This window comes from Schistocerca nitens, chromosome 1, assembly GCF_023898315.1.
Source record: "Schistocerca nitens isolate TAMUIC-IGC-003100 chromosome 1, iqSchNite1.1, whole genome shotgun sequence".
Classification (NCBI taxonomy): Eukaryota; Metazoa; Arthropoda; class Insecta; order Orthoptera; family Acrididae; genus Schistocerca; species Schistocerca nitens.
The window spans coordinates 706,219,707-706,241,320 of NC_064614.1; the positions used below are offsets into that span (position 1 = coordinate 706,219,707).

Sequence of the window (21,614 nt, forward strand, 5' to 3'; positions counted from 1 at the left end):
AAAGAACGTGCCTGGAAACTGAAAGGTCATGGGCTCAGATTCTGGGTGGGGTATGGAATATTTCAGTTTGCCTTTAACTGAGCCTTCACCTTTCAGTGAAGTTAGCTTTCATTAGGAGCAACACATTTTTCAGATTCCACTTTTAAACTGCAAGTTTTCTTTCCTCTACAGGATCAATGGAGTAGGTTAGTTGCCAAAGTGGTGTTCAGTTCAAAGACTTGCACAAGGCCTTTGAGCAACACGGTATTATTATTATTGTTATTATTTATTATTATTATTATTATAGTTGAAAGTTTTCCCGAGGACATGCAGCTTTACTGTATGATTAAATGATGATGGCGTAATCTTGGGTAAAATATTCCGGAGGTAAAATAGTCCCCCATTCGGATCTCCGGGCGGGGACTACTCAAGAGGGCGTCGTTATCAGGAGAAAGAAAACTGGCGTTCTACGGATCGGAGTGTGGAATGTCAGATCCCTTAATCGGGCAGGTAGGTCAGAAAATTTAAAAAGGGAAATGGATAGGTTAAAGTTAGATATAGTGGGAATTAGTGAAGTTCGGTGGCAGGAGGAACAAGACTTTTGGTCAGGTGATTACAGGGTTATAAATACAAAATCAAATAGAGGTAATGCAGGAGTAGGTTTAATAATTAATAAAAAAATAGGAGTGCGGGTTAGCTACTACAAACAGCATAGTGAACGCATTATTGTGGCCAAGATAGACACAAAGCCCATGCCTACTACAGTAGTACAAGTTTATATGCCAACTAGCTCTGCAGATGACGAAGAAATTGAAGAAATGTATGACGAGATAAAAGAAATTATTCAGGTAGTGAAGGGAGATGAAAATTTAATAGTCATGGGTGACTGGAATTCGTCAGTAGGAAAAGGGAGAGAAGGAAACATAGTAGGTGAATATGGATTGGGGGGAAGAAATGAAAGAGGAAGCCGCCTTGTAGAATTTTGCACAGAGCATAACTTAATCATAGCTAACACTTGGTTCAAGAATCATAAAAGAAGGTTGTATACCTGGAAGAATCCTGGAGATACTAAAAGGTATCAGATAGATTATATAATGGTAAGACAGAGATTTAGGAACCAGGTTTTAAATTGTAAGACATTTCCAGGGGCAGATGTGGACTCTGACCACAATCTATTGGTTATGATCTGCAGATTGAAACTGAAGAAACTGCAAAAAGGTGGGAATTTAAGGAGATGGGACCTGGATAAACTGAAAGAACCAGAGGCTGTACAGAGTTTCAGGGAGAGCATAAGGGAACAATTGACAGGAATGGGGGAAAGAAATACAGTAGAAGAAGAATGGGTAGCTCTGAGGGATGAAGTAGTGAAGGCAGCAGAGGATCAGGTAGGTAAAAAGACAAGGGCTAGTAGAAATCCTTGGGTAACAGAAGAAATATTGAATTTAATTGATGAAAGGAGAAAATATAAAAATGCAGTAAATGAAGCAGGCAAAAAGGAATACAAACGTCTCAAAAATGAGATCGACAGGAAGTGCAAAATGGCTAAGCAGGGATGGCTAGAGGACAAATGTAAGGATGTAGAGGCTTGTCTCACTAGGGGTAAGATAGATATTGCCTACAGGAAAATTAAAGAGACCTTTGGAGAGAAGAGAACCACTTGTATGAATATCAAGAGCTCAGATAGCAACCCAGTTCTAAGCAAAGAAGGGAAGGTAGAAAGGTGGAAGGAGTATATAGAGGGTTTATACAAGGGTGATGTACTTGAAGACAATATTATGGAAATGGAAGAGGACGTAGATGAAGATGAAATGGGAGATAAGATACTGCGTGAAGAGTTTGACAGAGCACTGAAAGACCTGAGTCGAAACAAGGCCCCGGGAGTAGACAACATTCCATTAGAACTACTGACGGCCTTGGGAGAGCCAGTCATGACAAAACTCTACCATCTGGTGAGCAAGATGTATGAGACAGGCGAAATTCCCACAGACTTCAAGAAGAATATAATAATTCCAATCCCAAAGAAAGCAGGTGTTGACAGATGTGAAAATTACCGAACTATCAGTTTAATAAGTCACAGCTGCAAAATACTAACGCGAATTCTTTACAGACGAATGGAAAAACTGGTAGAAGCGGACCTCGGGGAAGATCAGTTTGGATTCCGTAGAAATGTTGGAACACGTGACTTATCTTAGAAGAAAGATTAAGAAAAGGCAAACCTACGTTTCTAGCATTTGTAGACTTAGAGAAAGAACGTTAACTGGAATACTCTCTTTCAAATTCTGAAGTTGACAGGGGTAAAATACAGGGAGCGAAAGGCTATTTACAATTTGTACAGAAACCAGATGGCAGTTATAAGAGTTGAGGGGCATGAAAGGGAAGCAGTGGTTGGGAAAGGAGTGAGACAGTGTTGTAGTCTCTCCCCGATGTTATTCAATCTGTATATTGAGCAAGCAGTAAAGGAAACAAAAGAAAAATTCGGAGTAGGTATTAAAATTCATGGAGAAGAAGTAAAAACTTTGAGGTTCGCCGATGACATTGTAATTCTGTCAGAGACAGCAAAGGACTTGGAAGAGCAGTTGAACGGAATGGACAGTGTCTTGAAAGGAGGGTATAAGATGAACATCAACAAAAGCAAAACGAGGATAATGGAATGTAGTCAAATTAAATCGGGTGATGCGGAGGGGATTAGATTAGGAAATGAGACACTTAAAGTAGTAAAGGAGTTTTGCTATTTAGGGAGTAAAATAACTGATGATGGTCGAAGTAGAGAGGATATAAAATGTAGACTGGCAATGGCAAGGAAATCGTTTCTGAAGAAGAGAAATTTGTTAACATCGATTATAGATTTAAGTGTCAGGAAGGCGTTTCTGAAAGTATTTGTATGGAGTGTAGCCATGTATGGAAGTGAAACATGGACGATAACCAGTTTGGACAAGAAGAGAATAGAAGCTTTTGAAATGTGGTGCTACAGAAGAATGCTGAAGATAAGGTGGGTAGATCACGTAACTAATGAGGAGGTATTGAATAGGATTGGGGAGAAGAGAAGTTTGTGGCACAACTTGACTAGAAGAAGGGATCGGTTGGTAGGACATGTTTTGAGGCATCAAGGGATCACAAATGTAGCATTGGAGGGCAGCGTGGAGGGTAAAAATCGTAGAGGGAGACAAAGAGATGAATACACTAAGCAGATTCAGAAGGATGTAGGTTGCAGTAGGTACTGGGAGATGAAGAAGCTTGCACAGGATAGAGTAGCATGGAGAGCTGCATCAAACCAGTCTCAGGACTGAAGACCACAACAACAACAAACAAGTTGAAAGTTGGTACCAACTATTAAGACTATAAAGCTCGTCATCATATTTCATTTATTAATTTTGCGTCTGTTGGATTCGAATATGGGAACTTTACGGAGGGAGTATGCTTCAATACTAAATGAACTTAACTGTCTCTCTTATACTTTGTGGGTATCAAAATTTCTTAGTTATAAAATGGAAAAATGTCACTTTAAAATAACAACAGTACAGATCATATTACTTTGTTTCATTGACCTTTAGGCATGTAACACATTCCATAACAGTGGCTAGACTTATCCACACTTTTCTTAACATTCAGTATTGCCAAAGATAATTTCTGATATTGTTAAGGAGTATGAATTATAACTACTTTGAACATATTTCCAAAGCTAAACAATTACTGTGCTTCAAATGTGCCCTATACATAAGCATTGGTCAGGATATCCAAACAGAATCTATACTTTCATGACAATTATGTAGGTGCCTCCGTAAGAGTGAGCAAAAATTTAACATGATGTAGAGAATTTGATGTAGGGAAACTGGGGTCGGCAAAGCCAGTTTAAGGAACTAATAGGAATAAAATCACATTACTGTGTACTTTTAATTTACATTAGTTACATTTAACTGCAGTTACTATCATTGACACAATGAGCATACCGTTTGTACTGTATCTTACAAAATGTGCTGAAACTGATTGGCATCAACCTCAATGGAAGCATGACATCAGTGAACAAGATTCTGATGCTCCCTGACAAATATCCCTGGTGTGTTTTGAATCACATCACAGGCAGCTACAATTCTGACAACTAATTCCATCTCAATATTCACTGGGATCTCATACTCAAGTGTCATTAGATATCCTCATGAAAATAATCAAGAGGATTCGGGTCAGATGACCTCACAGACCGTGGAATAGAACCTCCCCTTCCAATCCAGCAACCAAGAAATACAGCATTGAGATTTTTGCAGACTTCACATTGAAGTGAGACAGTGCTCCGTTGTATTGTATCCACATCCTCTCACGAACAGCCAAGGGTACATTCTGCTACAACTCAAGTAGATCTCTTTGCACGAACCTCAAGTACAGGTGACCATTTAGACAGCCAACTAGAAGATTTGGCCCAATGAGATTGTCACCTACAATGCTGGCCCAGATATTCACAGCAAAACGTACTTTATGGTGTGATTCTATTACAGTGTAAGGGTTTTCCTCATCCCACACGTGGCTGTTCTTGCTGCTCGAAATACCATCATGATCAAATGAGGTGTCGTCATAAAACAGCATGAGTTGCAGGAAAATTGTCAATCAATCCCTTCTTAGAGCAACCACTGACACAGTGTGAACCTTGGTGCAAAGTCAGTCACAAGCATTGCATTGAGTCGCCTTGGGTGGTATAGTTGTTTGTGGAGTACTTGCCACATGCTAGTATGTGCAGCTCCCATTTCATGTGCAAAATGATGAGTACTTGTAGTGAGGTCTGCTGCAACACATTCTGGCACCTCCTTTTGAGAATCGGATCTGCAAGTGGTCCTCATGTTGCCAGGTCCTTCGTTTCTTCTTTCCAATGAACCAGTCTTCTGCATTCGTCGGTCAAGAGAAATAAACACTCATCGTGACGGATGATGCCTGTTAGGACATTGTTCACTGTACAGACTTTCAGCAGTGAGAGCACTGTAATATACTTCTCCATAGACAAGGTACATGTTAGTGAGTTCTGCGAAACTGTAGTGGTACTGCTCTATTGTATTGTACTGTATGTTTCTGAGTAGCACTGAGTAATGAATGGGTCTGTCATGGGACAACATACATATGATACAACGGAGCCACCTTATGGACGGCGTTCTACATTGATGCAAGCAGAGGAGACATACATTTTCATCACACTCGAAAGCTAATTAGTTATCAACTGTTTGTTTAAGGTTGTCAAACACCGTAAGCCTATATAAAAAATAGAGCATAAATTTTCAGATGGAAAATGAGATCAGTTTACCATGGTTATGCCAATATAGGAAAACTAGAAAAACAAAACAGAAAAATATTTTACTATCTGCCATGCTTCTAACCATGGAGAAGAAAGTTTTACTTTGTTTCACTACCTTTTTATATATATAGACACACACACACACACACACACACACACACACACACACACACACACGAAAGCAAAAGTGAAAAGTATGACATAAATGTAGACAGTGTGACCTTAGTTCAAATAAATTAGCTAGTGTAAAGTATTTGTAGCAGAAAAAGTTGAAAAACATAAGAACTAAAAAAAAAAACAATCCTCACAAGCACACGCATAATCAACATCTTAACTTTGCCACACATCTTGTAGCTGATTTTGTTGTTTACTACTGCTGAGAATGCCTGGGATGGTGTGCCTGTTTGCATGTTGAAGCACTGATTATCTCATTGTGGCAGCAAGCTGCTGGTGTGCTCGGTCTGCCAGCTGCTTGGATGGTCAGTGGTCAGTGACCTCCCAACTCCCAGGAGAGAGGGGCCGTAAACAGAGCTAGTGCACAGCTCCCCTCCTTTGCAGCCTCCACTTCTTTGGCTGTCCTCGGCAGTGAACGAGGTGAGGGGCAGCACAGGACTGTGGTGCCAGATCTCTGTTCTGTGACATATAAACAATAGTGTGGCTCAGCATCTGTACTCATAACCGTAAATCAAAATGTGCATAGTGTGTAAAATGCCTGCATTTTTGGTTGGTGTTGTACTAGTTCCACTGTTTGCAAAACTGGCTGTCTACATTGCTGCTCACGTACAGTGTACTGACATAAACCGTATGGAACATTAGACAAACCACTGTTCATAAACATTTGAGAGTTCTTTTATTTTGTGGGTGACACTCAGTCTTCTTGCTGGCCCAATTGTGGTTGGTTGCATCATCGTCAACTTCATCAGTGTCTTCTTAGGCCATATATGTAGATATATATAATATTTATGTATTTGGAAGATTTGGGGAGGGGGAGGCGGAGGGGGGTAGTGGCATGCCATTTCGGCTCTGCCTGTTCCGCTTCACGCAGGTCTGCATGCATACAATTGACCTTAACTGCACGCTGCCCTGTCATTCGATTCCTCCTGTGTCACTGTCTGTAATTAAGTGAGCAGTAATCATTTAATCATCTCACACACATTCGTGGTGGTAATCATGTCTGCTTTTGCTTCCTTCACCAGTGTTTCCTCTCACCTCTCCTCTCTTCCAGTTGGTGGAGATACTTGTCATATTTGCTCTTCAGTTTCAATTTTTGTGCCAAACAGATTCCTACAAACTTCACATGGCAGCCATTGCACCACCCAGCATACCATGTGACATTCCCCATATGGTGCTTCCAAATAATGATCTCTCCCTGATCCCTTTTCCAAAAATTCAGAGTATGTTCAGTCATACCTCTGGTTGTATGGGTGGTTGCAAATTGAATTTAAAATCTTGTCTTCTTTGCTTTGAGATCCATATTTTGCCAGGAACATTGTCTCGAACACTGCGAACCACAATTTTTTTTTTCTAAGCGTGTTCCTGAATTATAAGCCTCATCTTCCATCTCATTTACAATGGAAGCAGTTTTGGCCATCTAGTTTTCAATTTCTGACAGTAAACTGCAGAAATTGCATGTATGAGGTCTGTTCAAAAAATTCTGGAACATTGTAATTTTGCGCCATTGGTGTGTTGGAGCAAAATGCAGTTTGCATACCTGCACAGTTTAATGTGTAACTGCCAGAAGTTTCATTGTTGTATGTCTCTTACTTATTGTTGAGTGCTGTATCGAGTAGAACATTCTGTCACACAGTTTATGAATTTCGAGATGGCACTGTTAGAGGAGAAATGTGTCTGCATTAAATTTTGTGTGATACTCAAGAAAATCTTTACAGAGAAACACCAAATGATGCAGGAAGACTACAGTGATGAGTGCTTAAGCTGTACTTGGTGTTCTGAATGGTTCACATAGTTGAAAAATGGCCAGATGGAAGTTAAAGATGACACTTGTTCAGGAAGCCCTTTGACGACTACCGACATTGCTCATGTAAGGAGTGGAAACGGAATTGTGTGTGCCAATTGAAGACTGAATGTGTAAAAGATTGCAAAAGAATGTATCATTCCAGTTGGATCAAGTCATGAAATCTGTACACAGCATCTTGGAATGCATCGTGTTGCCACCAAGTTCGTCCCTTGGCTCAGAAGTCAAGCCCAGAAAGACCTTCGCCTCGAATCTGTGAAGAACTTTTGGATTGCACAAATGAGAAAAAGATGTTCCTTAAGAGAATCATAACTGTTGATGATACATGGTCTATGATTGTGATGTTGAGTCCAAGGTTCAATCATCACAATGGACCGGGAAAAGTTCTCAAAGACCAAAAAAAGCTTGTCAGGTCAGGTCAGACACCTAGTTGTTTGTATATGTGTGGATGGATATGTGTGTGTGTGCGCGAGTGTATACCCGTCCTTTTTTCCCCCTAAGGTAAGTCTTTCCGCTCCCGGGATTGGAATGACTCCTTACCCTCTCCCTTAAAACCCACATCCTTTCGTCTTTCCCTCTCCTTCCCTCTTTCCTGATGAGGCAACAGTTTGTTGTGAAAGCTTGAATTTTGTGTGTATGTTTGTGTGTCTATCGACCTACCAGCACTTTCGTTTGGTAAGTCACATCATCTTTGTTTTTAGATATATTTTATAACATTTTACATACACAAAAAGACATAATAACACTTTATGAAAATACTAGAACAGTTTATGAAAAACATTCTATTACTTTAGTTCACTCTAGTGGGCACAATCAAAACTAAATCACAGTCCCCTATCCAATACTGTCCTCTATCGGCTGATACATAAACTATGTGCGCGTCCAGTCTCGCGTCACCATCTGTCACTATCCAGCTCTGAGACACATCTCCCACTTAACCGCCTCCAAGGCAGGATCGGTACACGGCGCTACGCTTCCAAGACAAGTGATGACACAAGAGGGGGAAATTAATGTTCTTGCTGCCATTGCAGTTGATCTACTCGTTAGATCCCATGCAATCACATGAGGATGAAACAGGCAAATGTCCTACGCTTTTTTCATCAACATAGGTAATATCCCTATCAAATGTCTCTCCATCAAGAGCTGCATGGGAACAGTTATGAGGATTGTGTTAACTTCTGTACATGGGCATTAATATAGGATACTCCAGATACGTCATGTGTCCTGTTTAGTGATGAAGCCACTCGTGCCAATCATGGCCTGTTATACTGCTGAAATATGCATTATTTGTCTATTGACAATCCCCGTTGGCTTTACCAGGTGGATCATCAGCATGTATGGAGTGCAAACGCGTGCTGTGGAACACGGTTGGTCTGTTGACAATGCCGTCAGCATCCATGGAGTGTAAACGTTTATTGTGGGATTGTGAAGAATCAGCTCATAGGCCCATAGTTCATAGATGGAGCACTGAACACATACAATATCGCAGCCTGCTAATAGACCATCTTCCATAAATGCTAGAAGACATTCCTCTCCTGACTGAAGGGAAGTGTGGTACCAACATGATGGCTGTCCAGCCGAAAGTGCACAAAGTACTACAGTATATCTTCACGAATTGTTTCCAGATTGTTGGACTGGACACTGAGGACCTGTAACTTGGCTGGCCCTTTCCCCAGAATTGATGCCTGTAGACTATTTTTTCTGTAGGGAAAGCTGAAAGATGCTTTCTACAAGATATACCAATCACACTCGATGATATGCAACAACGTATTGCGCAGCCTGCTTGGACATCTCTGCTGAAATACTAGCAAATATGCATCAGTCATTCCATACCAGACTGGAAGTGTGCATTGCCTTTGCCGATGGTCAGTTTGAACTGATCAGAATACACATTACTAGTGTATGCACTTGTGTTTTCCTTTAGTGTGTGCTACCACAGGTATTGTATTAAGTTTTGGTGTGGGAACTTTCCAAAATATGGTATAATTCAAAATACAATGTCTTGTAATTGACTAGCACTAGAATCCTGCAACAAACATCACTAGCATTGTAATTTGCCCTACTTTGTTTCTTAATGACAATAGGAATTGTTCCATTAAAAAATTGTATGTTTGAACAAAAAAATACACTTTCTAAGCATTATTGCAATCTGTTTATTGGCTAGCAATATGAGTCTCTGACTACTTGACCATTTTGTGAAAACCACACATCAGTAGCGCTTTCTGTTTGTGCAATATTTGCAGCGAAAGTTTGAAAAATGGAAATGCAGTCCCATGTCTCTCGACAGAGTGTAAGGGAATGATGTGGGAGACCCACACCACCATACTAGGCAAGGTCCTAATGGAGGTGGTTTGCCATTACCTCCCTCCAACTGTAATGGGGATATAAAATGTAAATGTTGCGTGACTAGGGCCTCCTGTCGGCGGGTAGACTGTTTACTTGGGGCAAGTCTTTTGATTTGACGCCACTTTGGTGACTTGTGCATCGATGGGGATGAAATGATGATGATTAGGACAACACAACACCCAGTCCCTGAGTGGAGAAAATCTCCAACCCAGCCAGGAATTGAACTAGGGCCCTTAGGATTGACATTCTGTCGGGCTGACCACTCAGCTACCGGGGGCGGACTGTAATGGGGATGAATGATGATGATGAAGAAGATGACACACCACCACTCAGTCATCTCGGGGCAGGTGAAAATCCCTGACCCTGCTGGGAATCGAAGCTGGGACCCCATGCTCGAGAAGCGAGAAGGCTACCGCGAGACCACGAGCTGCGGACGAACTAAAAGATAGAGGACAAAAATATGTTAGCAAAGTTAAAATCTACAAAAGTGCCACTCCTCTTCAAAGTTTTTTTATCTCACATACAACATACTAGTATTGAGACAATTAAAAGAAAAATTAACAATTTCTCATTCAGTCATAAATCAAGAAAATGAACCGCACATTCGGGAATCATAAAATACTGTCAGCTGCTTTCTTCTCAAAGAAGTAGTAAGCTTTGCAGAAATAGTTTGGTGTATTCAGGCACTGATAACTCACAAGTCTATGCACTCAGCTGGAAAAGAAATATAATTATTTAAAAAATCTTTGACAGTAGTGAAATAGCTAGAAGGATGGAACTGCAGTGAACTAAAATTGTGCACTCAGTTCATTATGGGACTGCTCTTTATTACAAAGATAGGTTGAGGGAATCTGTTACTTCTTGTAATCATTTTGCTATAGGATTTGGTGAATCACTCAATAAAGTTTGTCAGGAAACTCAAATGCATGTAAATATCTGATTTTGTATCAATGAAAAAATCAAATTTTGTGCAAAATTCTTAACATATACTTTTCTTCGCCGTATGTGGGCTTCTGATCTTCTTCTGTCATTCAAGGAAATCCTTCTTCCTTTTATATGCCTTAATAAAATTTCAAAAATCTCACTAGCTGTACCAAATGTTAATCATAAATTTTTCAGAGATCTGAAATCAAAACTGCGGACTGCTAAAGCAATCGGTGATCCAATGATTCTTGATATGAGCAGTTGCAGTTTTCATATCATGCATGGTGTCTTTAAACATGGAATTGAAGCCACTAATTGGAACATTGTTCAGTTTTTAAGGCCAGTTTACTGCCTGTTTAAAGACATACCAACTTATCGCCTTCAATTAACAGAGTATTCAGGATCAAATGTTTATCCTAAAAAAATCTGCGAGTCCATTGGGTAAAAAATGAAAGTGTTTCTGCTCATGTTGTTGAAATTATTTGGAATCCTTAAAAAATGGTGGAGGATTTATAGTGTGACAAAAAAGACTAGACTAGCACCAGCCACAAAATTGTAAGAGGAGCTCTTTCAGATCCTTTTCTGCCAGTGAAATTATCATTCTTTCAGTCATTAGCAAGAATCATAACCATTCCTACAAGAATATCAAACTAATACTCCTGTGGCACTATTTCCGAATAACTCATTAGTGAGTCATATTCAAAATATAATGTGAAGGTATATCAAAGCAGTTGTATTGGAGTTTGCTGATTTCTTATCAAGTATACACTTGATTGATAAAAGCAATTTGCTTCTGTACAGTCAAATACACTTCAGATTTGTTGTTAAAACGCTATCAAAGAATTAATAAAATAACAAAAAAGTCACCAATCTTATGACTTTAAAATTTAGAAAAGATGCCGAACTGATTTCATAATACCCTTACTTTGTATGATTACTGAAGCAGTCTCTTGTTTTGAGCCAGGTCTTGTACGTTTTCCTAAAGTCATAAGTGAGAGACTAAAAAGTCTACTCACTATTTTGAATGATGATAATTGGGGGGGATCAGTGTTATTGCAGCTGGTGAATTTATTCAAGATTTCAACGATTTATACTCTCAGACTTCAGCTAGACGATTCTTAGGATGAATTAATTGTTGTGCACATAAGTCCACAATCATTAGTAAAACTGTTAAAGATAGTTATTATTTTATCTCTTGGCAATCCTAATATTGGTCTTTTCTTCTCATCCCATTTGGTAAGTCTACTCTGAACCCTGGGTTCCATGCAATGTTTCTGAATGCTACCTCTTTTTCGTAAACCCCGCCAGTCCTTATCCTTCACCGCTCTTCCTTCTGCTTCAACGTTTCTGACAGAAGAAAGAGCCACTGGGTCCAAAAGCTTGCAGACCGAAATACCTCTTATATGTGTGTTCTCCCATTGCCAATTGGTGAGTAGATTTTTTATCTATGCAATTGCATTATATTTTCAGAAATTGATTATTTTCATTGATACATTAGCTTGTGTGGCCATCGTTCCTTCTTATGTATCCCTACTGTCAGTCTTTGTTGTCATCTATCTTATTCAAACAGTCATCTCTTTTCTACCTAATGTGTCAGTCCACTCATTTATTTATCTGTACCACCTAGATTAACCAACATTTTGCCTCTTCTGACCACCAGCGCCCTGTTGTTGCCCAAACTTGCGTCATTCATTTTTGAAGTAAATTACTGATCTGGGTGGCTGGTCACATTTTCAGTGCTTGCTACACTGAGACACCGATACACTGCAGTGAGAGATAATGCCGATTTAATTTAAATAACCAGTTTTATTAATAATATCCATCTTTTTTGTTACTCTTCTTTGTTGTGAATTGAAGGCTCATCTTTTTTGTTACTCTTCTTTGTTGTGAATTGAAGGCTCATTATCCATTTCCTTTCTTTGGTTTAATTTTTTATGATCGTTTAGAGATGATTGGGTTGCTTCAAATGAAACCATGTAAGCACTGGTGGACTTTCTGGTAAATAACACGTATATTTTCAGTCATTTCACTTTACAATACAATTCAGTATAACACACACAACTTGTACTCCATCCTCACACTTTTAACACATACAACCAACTACACAAAACACAAAGATTTACCTTTAACAACATGTAGCAAAGAAATTATCATATATCGATCTATTTGTGCAGAATCATATTATGGGACATACATTTCATAATAAAAGATAACTAATTGTTTATCATTTTTTGAGAAGTCCATAATCTTGTTGTAATTACATCAAGTGTGTAGAAAATTTGAAGTTAAACATTTTTTCGCTTAGCTAGGTAGTAGTGGGTACTTGATTTTTATGTTTCCAATATGGTATCAGTCGTTTCATATGATACAAGATCTATTAGTACATTTATCTCATCATAACCAGTTTTATTACACGCTGCAACACTGGACTCGCATTCGGGAGGACGACGGTTCAATCCCGCGTCTGGCCATCCTGATTTAGGTTTTCCGTGACTTCCCTAGATCACTCCAGGCAAATGCCGGGATGGTTCCTTTGAAAGGGCACGGCCGATTTCCTTCCCCATCCTTCCCTAATCCGAGCTTGTGCTCCGTCTCTAATGACCTCGTTGTCAATGGGACGTTAAACAGTAATCTCCATTACACTTTGCATCTTTTCTAGTACTGATTTACTTGCACATAGATGGGTCCATTGTTATTTACAAATTTGCATATAACAATTCCATTGTTATTTACGAATTTGTATGTAACTATTTATGGTTCACTACACTGCAGGACCTTCTCCCGATTCTCTCTCACCAATTTATTTGCAAATTTGACAGCTGTTTTCTTTCCCACTCTCCATTTACCTTGCTTACATGGAATTCTTTCATGTTTTTGGCCTTAGTTTTTTTCCAAACCACTCTGATCGACTTTTACTCATTTCCTACATTACTTTATTTGCCAGACACAATAGATTATATTTTCTCCAATGAATTTCTCTTTCTTTTTGCCATATTTTTAAAATTTTGTCTGTTTTCACAACTTTCCCTAACAATTTTTTTCTTTTCCAATCATTTATTCATATCCTATAGGCCACTTTTCTGACGAGAAATTCTCGCCCACTCGTTACCTCTTGTTAACCGTTGTAAATTCTCATGATTTCTTGTATGAATATTTCTGACTTTCCTAATCATTTTCCCTGCTTTTTTCAGTTTTTCTATCTTTTTCCACCTTCTGATTCTCTTTTTTGCCACTCCCATAGTCCCTAACATTCCAAACCCTCCTCCGTTGCCGTGATGAATTCTGTCACATATTACATCGATTTCTTTCAAAAATATGCGTTTTCACTATCAAAACTAATGTCCTGCATTCTGTTTCTTGAAACTTACTTTTCCCTTGGAGTTACTCCCAAAGGCCTAACATTGAAAGGTGCTCTGGATGTAATCCTGCTCTACACCAGCCTGTTTTACAGTTTCAAATACAGCAACCTCTTCCACTTCCCTGCTAATATAAGATGTATTTGCCTCATCTGCCAATTTCCACTCCACCAGAACTCTCTACTTCTACAAAATCCTGCAGTTATCTGCCCCTCTTGTTTTCTTGAATGGTATCATCCAGCAAGCCAACTTCAAACTGCAACAACATGCCAATCTTTACCTCAGAAAGCTATCACACTGTCTTGTAAACTACTCCAACAGTGGTGTTTCCCTTCCTGCCCCTCTGCAGCTCTCTAAACAGCCACACCATCAACCATCGCTCCCCTACAAACCGAGCTTGGCCCACCTTCTTAACGTCCCCCAGCTTTCACCACCGCGTCTCAGACCGATAATAACTCAATCACAAGAATCAGTCACAACAGTACAGTGTTCTCAACTTCTCTTCTAAAGCACTCCCTTCCTGAATTATATATGTTATCCAACGGTCTCACTATCAGCTCTAAACCTGCATTTAATCATGGTGCTTTGGTGAAGGACCTACTTTCCTTCACATGTAATGTCAACTGAAAATATCACTCTCCAACCCAGTCCCAAAAACTTTCCAACATCAAACCTGGCTCTGAACCCAGGTCTTTCCATCTCATCCCATCTGGTAAGCCTCCTCTGACTGGGGGCTCTGGGCAACTTTTCTGAACTCTGCCTTTTTTTCTAAACCTCGCCAGTACTTTTCTTTCACGGCTTCAGTGCTTCTGCCAGAAGAAGGAGCCACTGGCTCCAGAAGCTTGCAACTGTAATAGATTTTATGTGTGTTTCTCGTGTCGCCACTTGCCGAGTAGATTTTTAATCCATCCAATTACATTGTATTTTCAAAAATCCATTATTTTCCCCTAATATTGAAAGAGGTTTTCCAGTCAATTCTGAAAGCTTTTTGAGAATTTGAAAAATTAAATTTTAACTGTTCACTGATTAATATATGACTATATCCTAAATGAAACAAATGGAGATGTTTCAACTCTTAATGTTTAAAAATCTTTAGTTCAGCGTCACTGGAAATTGCTTTGAAAATTGTCAGAAGAAATTGAACATCAGAAAAAGGAAGCTACAATAACTGATTCGAAAAGAAAATGTACTGCAAATAAAAAGATTTGGTGTCAAGAAAAGCTAAACTTATAGATGAGTTGGTACTATTGATGAGCATGTAAAAATCTTCCATAATTTGATCTACCAAATATTAGAATTTTAATTTGTGTACTAGTTCATACAAAAAGTTATTAGCTTATTTTTGTGTTACTCATTTTAAATTATATTCATTTTATAGGACTGTCAAATTACCTATAAAATACCAACTACAGAAATGTAGTAAAAAGAATAAAATAAAAACTAACTATGTAAATGAACATAAAACATGTCATTTTAATTTTGGTGAGTTTTGTACCAGATTTCATTACCAACAGAAAACAATCACACATTTAATTGTGTAATGAAAATAAAATTTGAAAATTGTGGAAAATATTACTGGAAAACCTAGAAGTATTAGTGAATTTTTGAATCATTCCTTTGTGTCCATCCTGTATGATTTCTCCTCTTTTGATGACACTTTCCCTCCATATTGTGCTACCCATCACATACTTTTAGCAATTTATCCCTACTGCTTACTGTATATACTCTGTTATTCTCCTAATGCATACACACACTTTACACTTTTAAAAATTTACAGACGTGGAAGTAATCTATTATTGTATGTGAGATATACGGAAAAGATAATTGAATGAAATTGTACACCATGCGAATAGCAGATTCCTGGAACTAATAAATTTGAAGAATGTTTGTTGTCAGTTTGAGAAGTTCATATAGAAATTGAAAGTGTTGAAATGTATGTGCTGTATAAAGTACCAAAATTGGTGTTAGTATTTGAAACTAGGCAATAAATCTGTGAAACAATCAAAAATACAGGATGGCCTGTAACAATATTATGAAAGGGGTAGTTGCTACTCACCATATAGCAGAGATGCTGAGTCTCAGATAGGCACAACAAAAAGCCTGTCACAAAGTGAAATTTCGTCCAACAAGGCTTCATCAAAATTAGACAGCCGACACACACACACACCCACGCACGCACACATGCACGCACACACATACACAAACGCAACTCACTCACACATGACCACAGTCTGTGGCAGCTGAAGCCACACTACGAGTAGTAGCAGCATTGCATGATAGGAGAGGCAACTGGATGGAGGTAAGGAGGAGGCTGGGACAGGCAGGGGGATGAATAGTAGGGTAGGTATGGGGGATGGTTAAGAGCTGCCAGGCAGCTTGCAGGGACGAGGTGGAGAGAGGTGCAGTTGGGAGGTTAAACGGAAGGTGGGGGAAAAGTGGGAGGGTGTGGGGGCGGGGTTAGTTGAAAAGGAGAGAAGTAAAAAGATTCAGTGGATTGATGGAATAGAGGACTGTGTAGTGCTGGAATGGGAACAGAGATGGGACTACATGGGTGAGGATAATGACTTACGAAAGTTGAGGCCAGGAGGGTTGACAGCCGACACACGCACCCACGCATGCACACACATACGCAAATGCAACTCACACACACATGACCACAGTCTGTGGCAGCTGAAGCCACACTACGAGTAGTAGCAGCAGTAAATATACAAAACCATTAGTATCTCTTGCTGTATTTCATTTTAAGATAGAACATGGTACAGAAGAATTAAATGTTCATCAGTTACTCCTGTGCCATCAATAAACACTTGAGAAATAATCTGTGGTTCTTATTCTGCGACATTGAAGAAAAATCTCAGTGTATTATAGTTTAATATTTGTAGTATGTTTCTGAATGGAACAATGCATACAGATGTGGTGAAATCTATATGGACCCAAAATGAACTGAAAGAAAATTTGAAAGAGAACACTATGTTTGGTGAGAGTTGTCTATCACATCTTAGTGCTGTAAATGTAAAAACAAAAATGGAAAAATAATAGCATAATTTTTTATGTAGAAATGATATTGTTGTAATATTTGTCTGTTTTTTGTCCTTTATCCACTTCTAGTAAAGACACTCATATGAAAGGAAATAGATGTCTTGTGCAATATTTTGAAAGATAGCAAGGAGAAAAAAATTATTTTGTAGTATGGAAAACGTGACTGTTAAAATTTTTAAATGATTTCACTCCATTTGCATCTGCCAGCTTTTTGTTTATTTGTTGCACTATCGTACAGTTCTGTCCTTCGACCTTTCCCAACACTGATGTTGGGCATCAAGATGATAATGTCAACAAATAAGTGTAGAACAGTAAATCCCAATTCTTTAAAGAACTGAACTCCCATTTATAAAACAGCTTTAGAGTTCTGATTACTTTAGGAGAGAGTTAGTGTGTTAGTTATTTGACATTAAGCATATAAAATAAGAAGTTTAGAAAAGATTTGGGTACTTGGTGCTCTGTTTTAATCAGAAACTAGTTTTTTACGTATCTCAATATTTGACATTGTATCTCTTGAACTTTGCAGGTACTTTCAGTGGTATATGTGGATACTGTCTCCAAATCGTGTTGCAAATAAAGTCGACAGTAAGGAAGTAATTAATTACAATATCATTTCTAATGCTCAAGTTTTACTGCATGAACAGCAAAAATGTAATAAGTGACAAAATTTTTTCCTCTCATCATCTTGTGTGTGCCTGTAGGGGGGTGGGGGGCTGTCAATGAGGAAAACGGTTCGTAGAGGTCTGAAAGTATGTATAAAGTTTGTTGCAGGTCAGTAAGTCCCACATTCTCAAATAGTGAATCTATATAGTCTGGGTATTTGCACGTGGTGAGTTATGCTGCCTCAAGACATGTACACAGTTTCTAATTGTAATACTCAGCTTATTGTTTTAAAGCTGTAACATAAGATTATACTTCTTAATGAGTATATTATGAAAGTATATTTAAATTTCATCACTCATGCGAAAAACTGAAAGTAAAACTTTTGTTTCCCTTGGAAGCTGTTAGCGATGCAACCTAGAACTGGAATTGTGAACTAGGAACTGAGATAGCCTTTTATTAATATAGATATTTGAAATTGACCGAAGGCCGAAATTGTGCAGTAGTACAGAAAATAAATGAAAAACAGACAGTTGCAGGCAAAATGGAATCATTTAAAATTTTTATTGGAACCATGGACTCACATTCAAAGAAAATCATGACAATTGAAGTTAATGTACTCCAGCACTCTATTTCTCCAATTGGATCCCATTGATGTATATTACTTTGAAATGCATATAGATATAGTAGAACACATAGGTATAGTGGAAGTACTAAGAATGCCATAGTAATAGCAAAGGGCACTGCTGATTGATTCAACAACAAGTAAATAAATTAATTTGGGAATAGTGCATCAAATTCATGAGAACTGCAGTTCATATCTACCATATAACTGAATTATATCTAAAAACAAAGATGATGTAACTTACCAAACAAAAGTGTTGGTATGTTGATAGAGACACTAACAAACACAAACACACACACAAAATTCAAGCTTTCGCAACCCACGGTTGCTTCATCAGCAAAGGGGGAAGGAGAGGGAAGGACGAAAGGATGTGGGTTTTAAGGGAGAGGGTAAGGAGTCATTCCAATCCCGGGAGCGGAAAGACTTACCTTAGGGGGAAAAAGGGACAGGTACACACACACACACACACACACACACACACACACACACACACACACACACACACATATCCATCCGCACATATACCGACACAAGCAGACATATGTAAAGGTCCAACTGAATTAATTTGACAATTCTCTTACAGCAAAATTTAGCTCCATGGGACACTCCATATTTTACCCAGAAAGTGAAACGTGATTGGCTCCAGGTTGGAAGCTCAGAATTTTCACCATATCTTTCCCTTGGAGCATGTATGGAGGGTCTGAATACATTGACGAATAGTCTTTATAACATTAGCTTAGTGAATGATGAAGTACGTCCAGGAGAAGTTTGGTCTCCTGATGTCTACAAGCTTGCAGGTAAAGTAATGCCAATAAATTGTAGTCTTGTGTGTGTTATTAGAACAACTGAGGCAATAAAAATATGATAACAGAAAGCTCTAGTTGAAGTGTAAATAATTGGAGTAAAGGTAACAACTCACTCAGTAGATGAGGCCCTAAATTGTGGATACACATAAACAAGTCTGAGAACTTTACTAGCTTTTGAACAGACCCTGTGTGTGTGAGACTCAGTACTTCAAACAGTTGGTGAGTTGATACCTGCCCTTAAGCTATTTAGTACCACTGATGTCATTATAGTTCTTAATTGAGATTTCTTTCTGTAAAACATATGTAATTACAAATGCTGAAAAACTCTGGATGGAATACGAACAATGGAAGAAGTTAAGATAACAACTCACCGAATAGTAGAGGTGCTGAACTGTTGATAGCTACATAAACAAGAATTTCAGCCCCCTGCGGGTTCGGGGGTTAGAATAGGCCCGCGGTATTCCTGCCTGTCGTAAGAGGCGACTAAAAGGAGTCTCAAATGTTTCGGCCTTATGTGATGGTCCCCTCTCGGGTTTGACCTCCATCTTTCTAAATTATTCCGAAGAGCGAGCCAATTGGGGAAGGGCGCCTTACATGGTGCACTGTATCCGTCGTGCAATTAGACCTTTAGCCGGCTTTCTCGTCGTTGCAATGGTGTCCCGCTCGTTTTCGATCTCTTGGGCGATTACCACGCTGCACTCTGCAGTGTTTTTTATCTGCGACGACGACCTTGGTCAGTTTTGCACCTAAGATCCAGCACGGTAGCCAGTCCGTTGTGGTGGGGCCGCCATGTACCCTCTTGGTTGTAGCCCCCTGACAACACAGGGATCGCTCTACTGATGCCTGCGCCGTTAACTCCCCACGTATGCCAAGGAGTAGATGCCCATCTCCTTGGGGCATCAGGACTCCCGGCAATGGCCATCCTGCCAGGTGGCTATTGCTGCGGCTGGGTGGCGCCCGTGGGGAGGGCCCTTGGTCGGAGTAGGTGGCATCAGGGCGGATGACCCGCAATGAAGCGTGGTACATCATCTCTCGCTGGCGGCCAGCCGTCAGCAGTCTCTAAGCGTTCGAGGGCTCATTTTAAGGGTAATGTTTATGACCCCAAATCGTTCCCATCCCTGGCCACACCATGGGAGGAACGAAAGGCGTTGAATGAAAGTGAAACGTATTCGCCCAGATATCTTGTCTGTACCAGAGCTGATGGGAAATCTTTTATATCCGTGAAGCCTCAGTTCTTTGTTGAGCATTTAGAGGACAAGTTTGGGGAGGTGGAGGGCTTGTCAAAGATGCGGTCCGGATCGGTGTTGATAAAAACGGCATCCTCCGCCCAGTCGCGGGCCTTGCTCGCTTGTACTAAGCTGGGGGATGTCTCCGTCACTATCACGCCCCATAAAAGTCTGAACATGGTCCAGGGCATTATCTTCCACAGGGATCTCCTTTTACAGTCCGATGACGAGCTGCGTGCCAACTTGGAGCGCCGAGGTGTCCATTTCGTCCGGCGTGTTCATCGGGGTCCGAGGGACAATCAGGTTGCTACCGGTGCCTTCATCTTGGCCTTCGAGGGTGATAAGTTACCGGAAAAGGTCAAGGTGATGGTCTACCGATGTGACGTCAAGCCCTATATCCCTCCCCCGATGCGGTGCTTTAAGTGCTGGAAGTTCGGTCACATGTCCTCTCGCTGTACTTCTAGCCTCACATGTCGAGATTGTGGACGCCCATCTCATCCCGATACTCCATGTGCTCCGCCTCCCGTCTGTGTCAACTGTGGAGAGCCTCATTCCCCTTGCTCGCCGGACTGTAGTGTCTTACAGAAAGAACGCAAAATCATGGAATATAAGACCCTGGACCGACTGACTTACACTGAGGCCAAGCGGAAATTTGAACGGCTACATCCCGTGCGCATGATGTCATCTTATGCCTCCACTGTCACTCCTGCTCCAGCTCCTTCAGCTGCAAGATATACAGTCAGCTCTCGGAACCAGAGGACCTCACCTGCCCCCTTGACAATGGGGGCCCCTTCTCTTGCTGTTGCTCCCACACCATCTACCTCGGGAGCAGCACCCACTAAACCATCGGGGACGCCAGTCCCCCCTTCTCAGCCGGAGAAGCGTACGTCTTCTTCGGCTTCTCTCGCTCGGAAGGGATCCCTTGGGTCACTCCCTTCCCAGGTTCCTACCAGCGGCACAGCAGACACCAGCCAGTGGCTGAAGCAGCCACAGGTCGCTGGTCGACGGGCTTCGCGTTCCACTTCGGTCCCAGAGACTGACTCCAATAAGCCCTCTCACCAACGGCAACCAAAGGAACAGCGAGAGAAAACGACTCTGAAGACCCGTAAGTCCAAGACACCTGCGGTGGCACCTACTCCACCGCTACATAAAAGCTCTGCATCTGAGGATGAGGTGGAGATCCTTGCGTCCGCTGAGGACCTCGATCTCGCCGATCCCTCAGACGCAATGGGTAGCACTTGCACGGGTGCTCCATCGGATGTGGCAGGTGACCCAGCGGCGTAATCTGCCTTCCCAGTCCCGTCACGCCTTTCTCCGCAATGGCTACTACCATCCTCCAGTGGAACTGCAGCGGTTTCTTCCACCATCTCGCTGAGCTCCGCCAACTTATCAGCCTTCACCCTTTCTTCTGCATTGCTCTCCAGGAAACTTGGTTTCCTGCAATGCGAACCCCCGCCCTCCGTGGC

The 21,614-nt window shown here is 40.5% G+C and overlaps 1 protein-coding gene across 1 annotated transcript in view; it reads left to right on the forward strand.

Annotated features, from left to right (window-relative positions):
* The window catches only part of LOC126259788 (mitochondrial intermediate peptidase), a 137,692-nt gene that overhangs the window by 83,482 nt on the left and 32,596 nt on the right, over positions 1-21,614 (forward strand). The window contains exon 7 of the mRNA XM_049956800.1: positions 18,700-18,913. Within this exon, the coding sequence (XP_049812757.1) occupies positions 18,700-18,913 (214 nt within the window). The remainder of the gene's footprint in view (positions 1-18,699; positions 18,914-21,614) is intronic.